Source organism: Orycteropus afer, unplaced genomic scaffold (genome assembly GCF_000298275.1).
Source record: "Orycteropus afer afer isolate SDZICR_OR568_19922 unplaced genomic scaffold, OryAfe1.0 scaffold00443, whole genome shotgun sequence".
In the NCBI taxonomy this organism is placed as follows: Eukaryota; Metazoa; Chordata; class Mammalia; order Tubulidentata; family Orycteropodidae; genus Orycteropus; species Orycteropus afer.
The window spans coordinates 1,744,160-1,756,807 of NW_006922030.1; the positions used below are offsets into that span (position 1 = coordinate 1,744,160).

General features: G+C 34.0%; 1 protein-coding gene across 1 annotated transcript in view; it reads left to right on the forward strand.

The window, feature by feature from the left end:
* Window positions 1-12,648, forward strand: part of TLL1 (tolloid like 1) — a 381,362-nt gene that overhangs the window by 301,444 nt on the left and 67,270 nt on the right. Inside the window, exons 14-16 of the mRNA XM_007954208.2 lie at window positions 2,841-2,966; window positions 6,443-6,603; window positions 9,639-9,819. Coding sequence (XP_007952399.1) covers window positions 2,841-2,966; window positions 6,443-6,603; window positions 9,639-9,819 — 468 coding nt within the window. The remainder of the gene's footprint in view (window positions 1-2,840; window positions 2,967-6,442; window positions 6,604-9,638; window positions 9,820-12,648) is intronic.

The window sequence follows — 12,648 nt, forward strand, 5'->3', positions numbered from 1 at the left end:
TTGAACCGCCAGCCTTCTGGTTGGCAGTCAAGTGCCTTAGGCACTATGCTACCAGAGCTCCTATGTTTTGAATTAGGTGCACCTTATTCTTTAAGGAGACATCTTTACTCTTCAATGCTTTAAAGAGATCTTTTGCAGTAGATTTACCCAGTGCAATATGTTGTCTGATGTTTTGACTGCTGTTTCCATGGGTGTTGATTTTGGAACCAAGTAATATGAAATCTCTGACAACTTCAATCTTTTATCCATTTAACACGATGCTGCTGATTGGTCCATTTATGGGGATATTTTCTTTATGTTGAGATGTAATCCATACTAGAGACTATAGTCTTCAACCTTCATCAGTAAGTGCTTCAAGTCATCCTCACTTCCAGCAAGCAAAGTTGTGTCATCTGAGTATTGCAGGTTGTTAATGAATCTTCTTCCAATGCTGATGTTATATTCTTCATCTAGTCCAGCTTCTCGGATTACTTTTTCAGCATATAGATGGAATAAGTATGGTGAAGGATTTATTTCTGAGGTAAAAAGAAAACTATTTTAATGCACATAGTAACATCAAATATGCATTTAGAAGATTCATAGGTACTTATGTTGTGTGTCATTGTAGAATAAAATTCTTTTATGGAAAGAGAAACCAAATTTTCTCTACAATGTTTATTATAAAAGTAATGATGTTTTCTGCTGTGCTGTGTCAGAATTTAGAAGGATAAATGTTTAAAAATTTCTATGATTTAAAGAACAAAATTATAATGGATGTACCCTGTAAGTTACTTAGTATTGGCCATATGAATTGGAAAACAGAGAACGTTGCTACTTTTACTATATGTATTAATACTGTCACCTCATATGCATGAATAAGGAAGACTGAAGAAGAATTGATGCATTTGAATTATGGTGTTAGTGAAGAATATTGAATATCCCATGGAGTACCAGAAGAACAAACAAATCTGTCATGGAGAAAGTATAGCTGAAATTCTCCTTAAAAATGAGGATGGCAAGACTTTTTCTCTCATACTTTGATCATGTTGCCAGGAGAGACTAGTCCCTGGAGAAGGATATCATGCTTGGTAAAGTAGAGGGTAAGCAAAAAAGATGAAGATCCTCAATGAGACAGATTGACATAGTGGTTGCAACAAAGGCTCAAACATATGATCATGAGGATGGTGTAGGACTGAGCAGTTATTTCGTTCCATTATTCATAGGGTCACTATGAGCCAGAACCCACTTTATTGCACCTGGCAACAAAAACAGGAATGTTATATAGTAAAATATTCTATGTAGTAAAAGTATTCTTTGAAATATTTTCTATATGTATTGAAAGTGTTCCTTAAAATGTACACTTACATGTTTTACCTTTACTGTATATGCTATATTTCACAGTAGAAGAAACATGCTATCAAGATTCTTTCATGTGATATTATTTACATATTTAGTTACTAAAATGCCTATTTTTTGTAGATGTATAATTTCTTCAGAGGATCTTGCTTACTGTTTGTCTAACTCATAGTTTATTCCTGATGACTATGAGTATGTCACATACATTAGAAAATTTCATATACTTCTATATGTATTTCATATATTTTTATGTTCTCATATATAATTTAAAAAAAAAATATATGAAATACATATAGAAGTATATGAAATTTTCTAATGTATGTGACATACTCATAGTCATCAGGATATATAATTTGGGAGCTCTGGTAGCATAGTGGCTAAGACACTTGCCTGCTAACCAGACGGCTGGTGGTTCAAACCGACCAGCCACTCCTCGGAAGGAAGGTTGGGCAATCCTACTTTCGTAGTGATACTGCCTCAGAAACCCAAGGAGGGGTCGTTATGAGTCGGGGTCGACTCGACGGCACATAACAACAACAACAACATATATAATTTAAGTAGAATTTATATATTGATAAGAAACATGATATTAATATATTTTCTGGATCAAAGTGTGTATATAAAAAACACTGAATGCTTTGAATTTTAAAAAGGTCTTTTTTTTTTCTGTTTATATTCACCACAATGTATTTCTTAATAATGACATTTCCTTCAAGCATTTTCCAGGATACATCTAGTAAACTACTGTACATTATGAATTAACAAGTGAAATGATGGTTTTTCAGTATGCTTTTCTGTTTTATTCTGAAAAGTCTCTGGTTTTTAATACCTGTTTGACCTTGAATTCAGATAAAAATTACACCTTATATCTGATAAGGTGTCCGTCTCTTGGCTATGCCATAGGTTTCTAGTCTTTCTCTTTGTTTTTTACAATTCTTAGTTTGTGGCAACACAAATTTGCTGTTGCTCCCTTAAAAAAAAAAAAATCAGTTTTCCTAGTTTCATTCAAAGCCATTAAGAATAATCTTTATTTATTTATTTATAATAATTATGCCCCACTAATTTAAACCTAAGGGAGCTCTGGTAGCATAGTGCCTAAGGCACTTGACTGCTAACCAGGAGACTGGTGGTTCAAACCCACCAGCCATTCCTCAGAAGAAAGGTTGGGCACTCTACTTCTGCAGTGATACTGCCTCAGAAACCCAAGGAGGGGGCGGTATGAGTCGGGTCTGACTCCACGGCAATGGTTGCCTTTTTAATTTAAACCTAAAGGAACTCTGGTGGTGCACTGCCTAAGGCATTTGACTGCTAACCAGAAAGTTGGAAGTTCAAAATCATCAGCTGCTCTGCTGATAATCTTTACTTCCCTAAAGATTATAGCCCTGGAAACCCAATGGGAGTAGCAATGAGTTAAAATGGACTCAGTAGCGATGGGTTTGGATTTTTTTTTTTTTAATTTAAACCAAAATACTCTAGTTGTTCGATAACTATCATCTTCTTTATAGAGGAAGACGAGTGTGCCAAACCTGATCATGGAGGCTGTGAGCAGCGTTGTCTAAACACCCTGGGTAGTTATCAGTGTGCCTGTGAGCCTGGCTATGAACTGGGACCTGACAAAAGGAGCTGTGAAGGTAACACTCAATTTGCACATGTTGTTCCCAGCTTGCATACTCCCCTCCTCAGTTTTTTTTCTTTCTTTCTTATGTTCTTTCTTATTCTTTCTCCCTCTTTTCATTCTTTTTCCCTAGAGTGGCCTCTTTCCATATCTAATAAAACTCAATTCATAGTCACAGTCAATGTGGAACCTTGCTTGGATCCTTCTTATAGAATCAGTCCTTTTCTTCTTTGGTGAACAGGCCTGCCTTTATTTATTTATTTTATTTATTTATTTTGCGTGTGTCTGTCTGTCTTTCTGTATATGTGTGTACATTGCTATTGTTGAGTCATTTCTGACTCATGGCAACCCCATGTATGTCAGGGTAGAACTGTGCTGCATAGAGTTTTCAATGGCTGCCTTTTTGGAATTGTGTCACCAGGCCTTTCCTCTGAGATGCCTCTCTGTGGTCTCCAACTTACAACCTTGCAGTTAGCAAATATATATATAGAAATAAATATATAGTTCTAAGGAGCTCTGATGGTACAGTGTTTAAAGCATTCAGCTGGTAACCAAAAGGTCAGAGGTTTGAACCCACCAGCCACACTGTGGGAAAAAGATGAGACAATATGCTTCTCTAAAGATTTATAGCCTTGGGAATCTATGGGGTAGGTCTCTGTCCTATAAGGTCTCTAGGAGTGAGAAGTGACTTGGTGGCAGTGGGTTTGATTTAGTGTTGGTATATCTATTTCTATTTCTCTCAGTATCTAGCTCTTTACATATCCATTTACCTTTTCATTATTTCTTTTTATCTTTTTCTTAGCACATGTTGCCTCAGAAACCCAAGGAGGGGGCGGTATGAGTTTATGGGCATATCTCCTTTATTAAAGTGAAGGGAACTGAATTTGACTCATATTTTCACCTCCGTTACCTAGTACAGTCAGAGAAAAAGCAAGAGCTAAATATATGTTGTATTAAAAAAATAGTTGATTAAATAAAGGCATTTTGTGATGTTTATCTACATTTCCTATTGACATTATAAGATGAAAATGTCTCACTATGTTTTGTTACCGTATCCAATTCCTTCAGAATTTAAAATTGGCTTTTATCCATTTCTCCTGCCTTCACTCTATTGTCAGCTTATCCCTCAAATGATGAACAAAACAAGTTACTTCATCTTCCTACATCCAGCCTATTCTTCCCTTACTCTTTTCTTAAAATTTCTGCCAAAATAATCTTCATGGAATTTGTAGCAATTTAAGTTATTTATGTTTATGTATTTAGTAGGAGCTCTGGTAGCATAGTGCCTAAGGCACTTGACTGCTAACCAGAACGCTGGCAGTTCAAACCCATCAGCCACTCCTCCGAAGGAAGACTGGACAATCTACTTCCGTAGTAATACTGCCTCGGCAACCCAAGGAGGGGCCGACTCGACAGCACATAACAACAGCAACAAAATGTATTTAGTAGGTTTTATTTTTTTTTAAATCTCTCTTACCAAAATGAAAATTTAAAAGACCATGTTCTCTGCTATGTCTGTAACAGAAGGCATCATATATGGCAAAGGTGGGAAAATTATTTGAAAAATGAATAAATGGCATGCCTATTCATGACCTAGTAAATAAAAATTAGACTTCTTATTTCTTCTTAAAAGTAGAATTCTTCTGCTTCGTTTTTTAAAATCTCCATGCTACCTATCTGCCTATTAAACTATTAAACCTCTTAAGTAGAGAATAATAAAGAAAATACAGGTTATTTATTTATTTATAGACCATTGTATGCCTGACAATTACAAGACATTTAACAATTGTAATTTAACAATTATAAGTAATAAGATAATAATTTCTATGTGGCTTCTAGATATAAATATTTTGCTTCATTTTAATTTACCAAAAAAAGTAAAAATATAATGTTGTTAAGTGCTGTTGAGTTGGCTCTGACTCATAGCAACCATATGTACAACAGAACGAAACACTTCCCATATGTGTACCATCCTCACAATCCTTGCTATACCTGAGGCCATCTTTGCAGCTACTGTGTCAATCTATCTTGTTGACAGTCTTTCCCTTTTTTGGTGACTCTTCACTTTACCAAGCATGATATCCTTCACCAGGGAAGGGTCCCTTCTGACAACATGAAGTGTGGCTATTCTTACTTCCAAGGAGCACTACAACTGCACATCTTCCAGGACAGATTTGTTCATTTTCCTAGAAGTCCATGGTACTTTCAGTATTCTTCGCCAACATCACAACTCAAAAGCATCAACTCTTGTTGATCTTTCTTATTAATTGTCCAGATTTCACATGCATGTGAGGTGATTGAAAATGCCATGGCTTGGGTTAGGCGCACTTTATTTAGTCCTTAGTCTTCAAAGAGTCATCTTTGGTCTTCAGCCCTGTAAGAGGTCTTTTGCCAGTGCAATATGTCATCTGATGTCTTTACTGCTGCTTCCATTGGTGTTGATTGTGAAACCAAGTAATATGAAATCTTTGACAACTTCAATCTTTTTTCCATTTACTATGATGCTGCTTAAAATTATACATAGTGTTCTTATATATTTATAAATTAAGTAATAAATATATATAAACACATACATATTCATATATGCAAATAAAGGCAGTTAAAGTACTAGTTACTTTAGGAAACACTGAATCCCTAGGACTTATTATTAATTGTGTACCTTATATGTTTGAGAGCTCTGGTGGTGTAGTGCCTAAGGCATTTGACAGCTGACCAGAAGGCTGGCAGTTCAAACCCACTAGCCACTCCTTGGAAGGAAGGTTGGGCAATCTACTTCCATAGTGATACTACCTCGGAAACCCAAGGAGGCATCACTATGAGTCAGATCTGACTCGATGACAGTGAGACCTTATATGTTATTTTTGCTTAACATGTGTTTGGACACTCTCATTTTGCTAATTTCACGATTAATCAGAATTTTCAATTAGAACAGAATCATAAATAGTACCTCTTTTATATAGATTGTCTTGAAAAGAGAAAAATAATTCAAACCAATTTTTTTTAATATTAAATATGTTATATTTATCATAGTGTATATTACCTGCTAGTTCAAGTGAAAATGACTTTATTGTCTTTGAAAGAAGTATTTGCGCAAATAAACAGTTGATTTTGGTCCTAGATCGGTATATATATATTTTCGTAACAACCCCACAGTGCAGATATTGTTTAGCCATTTAAAGTATAAAAGTGAGGCCCAGTTTTCTTCTTACTGCCCAACTTTAGACTGGTCTAAACCTTGCAGCACAAGCATAATTTGCTTTGCACAAAAGCTACAAACTTCTAACTCTTTGTATATTGAATTGGTTGATTACATTTATTGAGCTAAAGGATAAGGAACTATGAAAGATAACTCAGAGACTGCAACTTTCTACATGTTCAGATCCAGAAAGTAGTTGAAATTTAATGCTGAGATGTTTGGGGAGCTATGGAAAGGTACTGAATAAGTATGATTTTATTAATAAGGGAACACATTTTCATTTTCTTTCCTTCTAGCGGCTTGTGGAGGACTTCTTACCAAACTTAATGGCACCATAACCACCCCAGGCTGGCCTAAGGAGTACCCTCCTAATAAAAACTGTGTGTGGCAAGTGGTTGCACCAACCCAGTATAGAATATCTATGAAATTTGAGTTTTTTGAATTGGAAGGCAATGAAGTAAGTGAACACTAAATACAGTATTTCCTATTGTGTTTTGGTAATTCCAAAGACAATCTAGAAAACAACAAAAAATGTATACATTGCAGTAGTATAACAGTGTAGATGTTATAGTCTTTTATTTTTTATTTTTTGGTCTACTGCTCTTTTCTGTAACTGCTTATGATATTTGTTGAATTGGGATAATATTTTGGACTGTTTCTAGGAGATTGAAAATTACTCAGTGGAAGTTTTTTCACCCTGTATTTAATATATACCATGTATTGATTTGTTAACAAAATGTGAAATATTTAGGGTCAGCTTTATAGCCTTTTATATGGAAGATAAACAAAATCCACTGATTGTGTCATAGCAAAAAAACTATCCATTTGGGTGAAACTGGTATATTTTACTTATGGAAATTATATATTTTCATTATATAAGTAGTGTATCATTATGAATGTGCTCATGGTTCATAAAAAGAAAAATTAATTTATTTTTAACTTCAATTAAAAATGCATTTAGATGAAACTATCTTTCTTTCATGAAATATGCAGTTCTCTGTCATTACCACTTTTAAACAAACAAAATAATTTATTTGAAAAATGTCTATGTGCTATTATACACATACCAAATTCAAATGGAATGCCAGGTCTAGACATGAGAACTTTTGGGAATGTGTCCTTTGCATGGTGAACATTGGTTTAATTCCAGAGAAAAGGTGTCAAGTATTTGTTTTGTTTTAGCTTTCTTTCTTTCTCTAATTCCTTTTCTATTCTTGCTTCCAACAACTACTTTTTTCAGTATTTATTTAAAATGAGCATTATTCAAAATTTCCAAATATGATTAAGTTAATTCATAAAAGTTATTTTGTCTTTGCTGTATCTGTTAAACACTTGCCAAAAAATGATAAACCATAAATATATCTTTGCCCTTGTGGCAATAATTATAGGTAATATTTATGAAGTTTAGACTACAATCTTGCTCTTGTTTATCCTTCTTTGTTTTTTTATTACTCTCATTTCTTGTCTTAATTCTGCCTATGATAGCCACGGTGCCTAATTTTTGTGTTTTGCTAAAGGAAATTGATGTTGGAAATATGATTAATTTTTTTATGCCAGAGAATGGAGAATCTTTAAGCTTAGCCAGACTTAGAAATTATTTTTACATTGTGTATAAGTTTTATGATGGCCAAGACAGCATTTGATATTAAAAAAAATACTTTATTCACATCAAACATTACTTTCCTTCAAAAATTATCTCAAATTTGAGGAAATGTTATAATGAAGAAAATAATTTATATAGCATTTTTAGGAAAGCTTTCATATGAGCTTTACTTTTTGAAAATGAGAATTTTCCTGCCAAGGCTGTGATTTGATATGAACTTGATATTGAATATTTTTCAGTCTCAGAGTTTACCCTAAAGTATTTAGTTGTGGCAAGAATGACATTTTAATTCAATGATTTATAGATGTTCCTAAGAAGGCTACAAGTTTGTGTTCAGGAAGGAGAGTAGATGGGTTTTGCATAGATAGAGGGTTGTGTTCTGAAAGCAGTATTCTCATAGTAGTGGTTGACATTCATTTATAAACTCTGTAACATATCCCAGAATTCTATAATTTACAGCAATGTTTCTGTGTGGAAGGCTATTATAGAATTTGGTGCATTTTCATAATTGTATGTCTTAATTGCTTAAAATAATAGTCCAGAGCAAAAATGTGACTTACAGAATCCCAAGTTAATGTTTAAACTGCATTATCTTATTGGTTACATTGATAACCAAATAGAAAGTTAACAGCAGACAACTTAGCCTTGGGACATCCTCCCAAACTATGTTAAAGCACTCTTAAACAAAAATTGCAGTTATAACAACATAGAAATATTCTTTCATTTATTTCTAAAAACCATTTTGCTCAGTTATCATCTAATTAGTGTCCCAATGACTGGTAATTTGAATTGACATATTGCAAACTACTGATCACACCCCAGGGTTCAATCACATGCTTCGCTAAACTTGCTAATTATACAGTTATGGAATAAGGTTATTCATGCAAAATGTGTTCTTTAAAATATACCCTATAGGAATTTGGAAATGTGTGTTATGGAAACATTTGTTGATGACCTTAACATTATTTAAGAATACCTGGAATTCACTTAGTTTCTTCCATTTTGGTGTTGTCGGTACATTACATAAAAATCAGACTGCGTCTACCTTTGACATAAATTTGTGCCTCATTCCCCTGAATGCAGAGTTTATTTGTTTGCACTGCAGCAGTTCTACAGAGTAACATCACAGTAGCTAGCAATTAAAAAAAATTAAGAACTCTGTCCTTTTAATAAATTTGAAAGACATGATCCTTTTACTTATCAACCAGTGTCTCTCTTTCACTTTGAAAGTTACTAGTGATGTCATTCTAATTAGAATGTAGTGTTTGTGGGCAACAGTACTGAACTATGCAAAACTCTATTGCTATTAGTCATTGCACTTCCACATAGGAAGTGTATAATTTTGGGCAAAATAGATAAAACTTGCTGAACCTCAGTTTTCTTTTCTCTACAATGAACAAAGTTATTGCCATTGCTTGTGGTTGTTTCACAGAACTAAATGTAACAATTTTATGTAATTGTTATAAGTATTTATTAAAACATTACTTGAAAAAATATTTTCACAGTTCCTAGTGAAGATCTAACAATTTTAAAAATAAAATTAACTGCTGCTTTTCTTATGACAGTCAACACCATCATCTCAACAAATATTTATCTCTGTTCTTTATCTTTTTCTATTTTTTGAAAGATGCATGCTATAAATACATACAAACAACTATGAATTTGTGTACACATCTCTTGGAGATATTCAAAGCAAAATTATTTTCTAGTTTGTTTTCATGCCTCTGACTCATATTTGAAGGATTTTTTTGATTTTCTTTTATTGTTACTTGTCTATTCGTTTGATAACCACAAAAGAATGAAAAAAACATGATACGTTTTTCAAAAAGTAAATGTCAATCATCTGGTATTCTCAAATCTGGTGACTACAATAACCATTTCTTTGATAGGTTTGCAAATATGATTATGTAGAGATCTGGAGTGGCCTTTCCTCTGAATCTAAATTGCATGGCAAATTCTGTGGTGCTGAAGTACCTGAAGTGATCACATCTCAGTTCAATAACATGAGAATTGAATTCAAATCTGACAATACTGTATCCAAGAAGGGCTTCAAAGCACATTTCTTCTCAGGTATGAATATTCTCATGCTGCATGTATATATTGAGTTCCTTGATTTTTCAGGGGTAGGGTTCCCATCCTCCATGAGGGAGACCTGCGTTTGATTTACTGCTAATGCATCTCAAGCTCATCCATCACCCGTGTGTCAATAGAGTTTATGTGTTGCTATGATGCCGATCATTGGGACCAGGCAGTGTTTCATTCTGTTGTACGTAGGGACACTAGGAGTTGGAGCTGACTCCATGGCACCTAACAGCATGGTGTTGATCAAGTTTCAATGGAGCTTCTAGACCAAGACAGACTAGACACAAAGGTCTGGCAATCTATTTCCTACAATCAGACAATGAAACTCCCATGGATTACCTTGGTTCAATTCCATTATGCATGGAGTCCTCATGCTAATTTACCAGCAGCTAATAGTAACAGTGGGAGCTTTGGTAGCATAGTGGCTAAGGCACTTGACTGCTAACCAGAAGGCTGGCAGTTCAAACCCACCAGCCACTCCTCAGAAGGAAGATGGGGAAGTCTACTTCCGTGGTGATACTGCCTGGGAAACCCAAGGAGGGGTCGCTATGAGTTGGGTCTGACTCGATGGCATGTAACAACAATAGCAACAATATGTTTTTTACAGGTTTTTAAGACAGATTGGTTTAAATTGTATTTTTTCTATTCTGTATAGTTTCTTTGTAAATGTAATTGGAGAAATATAGAATACATGACTATCTGCTCTAGGTTTAACACTTTTTTCCTTAAAATGAGGATGTTAATAATAAGAGCTCTGCTGAAAAGCAGTTCCCAAACGCATAATTATTGTATAAAACACAATCAACTATTATAAAGGCTGGTACAGAAAGCATAAAAATCAGTTTAATCATACTTTCATGTAGTAACTTCACTCTTTACAAGTATATGGGATCATGCCAGACTTCTAAATCATAGCAAAGTTTTCAAAATAATTTACTTTTGCTTTGGGTTTATTTATTCTTATTTTAACAAAATATCTTTCATTCTCAGCAGCATACTTACTATCATTATATTTTGATTCTAGCCATTAGGCTGATATTAGAGTCAAATTGCTTCATCTCATCACTATAGAAATGATTGTGAAAAACTCAAAAATATATATAATACACTATTATACATATATATATATATAATTGATCCTTGTGTGTTCAGAATTTGATATTTAGTTCAACCACCTCATAGTAAAATGTTCCTTTTTAAGAGCTGTAATTTGTTCTAAAATTTTAAGAAAATGTAGGGAAATGGCAGTGAATTGCCTTATTTTCTCAATATCAGAATCATGGCTTTATAAAAGTATCATTCTGAAACTTTCAAAAATAGGTACAAATGAAATAAACTTAATATAGCAATCTATTCTTTTCTACAAGGCTAGCAATTTAAAGAAACTGAATTCCAATTATGTTTTAATATTAGGTAACCTGGATTGAGTTATTCCAAAATCCATTTATTCTAGTCCCTATCTGTTTAAAATTAATGAGATTTACAATGTCGAGGGTTTATTTGAAGTTTTCAATGTAATTGAAGTTAATGGTTCATAAGCTCTATCAAGGTCCAATTTATACACAAAAGCATATTCAAAATAAATGGAACTTGGCTCTCTTGTTCTTTTCTTTTCACTTGGATTTCAGCTGATTTAATTACCTTTAAAAAATTCTTCTTAAGTATTCATATAATATTTATGTTATTTAAAAAAGAATTTAATGAAAGTAAGATTTTCTTAGACTTCACTTTTTATGATTATATATTTTACAAAATTTTAGATGAACCAATGGTGATATAGAGACATGACTGTTTACCTTGGAAACATCTAAATATTTATTTTAAAAATTGAAGTTATGAAGTGAATAAAGTGTATCATAATAATAAAATATTCAAAATTTTGAAAAGTCTTTGAAATCTACATATGCTATCTATAAGTATGATTAAATCTAGGTACTCAAAATTTTAACTTTAAATAGCATGCTTAAAGGAGTCCCAGTGAGTTTCGTTTTTGGTTTGTGTGTGTGGCACACGTGGTTAAATGATCAAGTACTAGACGAAAGCTTGGCAGTTGGCAGTTGGCAGTTTGAACTGATCCAGGGGTGCATCAGGAGATAGGCCTGATGATCTGCTTCTGAAGGATTAAATAAATAGAGAAACCCATTTTCATCGTGTCAAATTCATACTATAAGACAGAGTAGAACTTCCTTATAGGGTTCTCAAGCTATAAATCTTTATGGAAGAAGACTGCCTAATCTTTCTCTTTGCAGTGTGTGTTACTACTGGATTCAAACTACTGACCATTTTGTTTGAAGCTGAGCACTTATCCACTGTACTGCCAGACTCTTTCTGAAAAATTACAGCCTTGAAAACCCTATGAGGCACAATTCTATTCCGACATACACGGGGTTGCCATGAGTTGAAATCAACTCCACAGGAACTAACAACAGCATTCTTAAACATTCACTTTCTGACATTTTTCGTTAGGATAAGTGTTCCAATTTATAGATGTTGTTGTTGTTGTTGTTATGTGCCGTCAAGTTGGCCCCAACTCATAGTGACCCCTCCTTAGGTTTCTGAGGCAGTATCACTATGGAAATAGATTGCCCCATCTTCCTTCCGAGGAGTGGCTAGTGGTTTTGAACCACCAGCCTTCTGGTTAGCAGTCAAGTGCCTTAGGCACTATGCTACCAGAGCTCCTTATAGATACAAGTTATTTACATTGTATCTCTAACTATACTATTAGGAGCTCTGGCAGCATAGTGCCTAAGGCACTTGACTGCTAACCAGAAGGCTGGTGGTTCAAACCCACCAGCCACTCCTCGGAAGGAAGGTTGG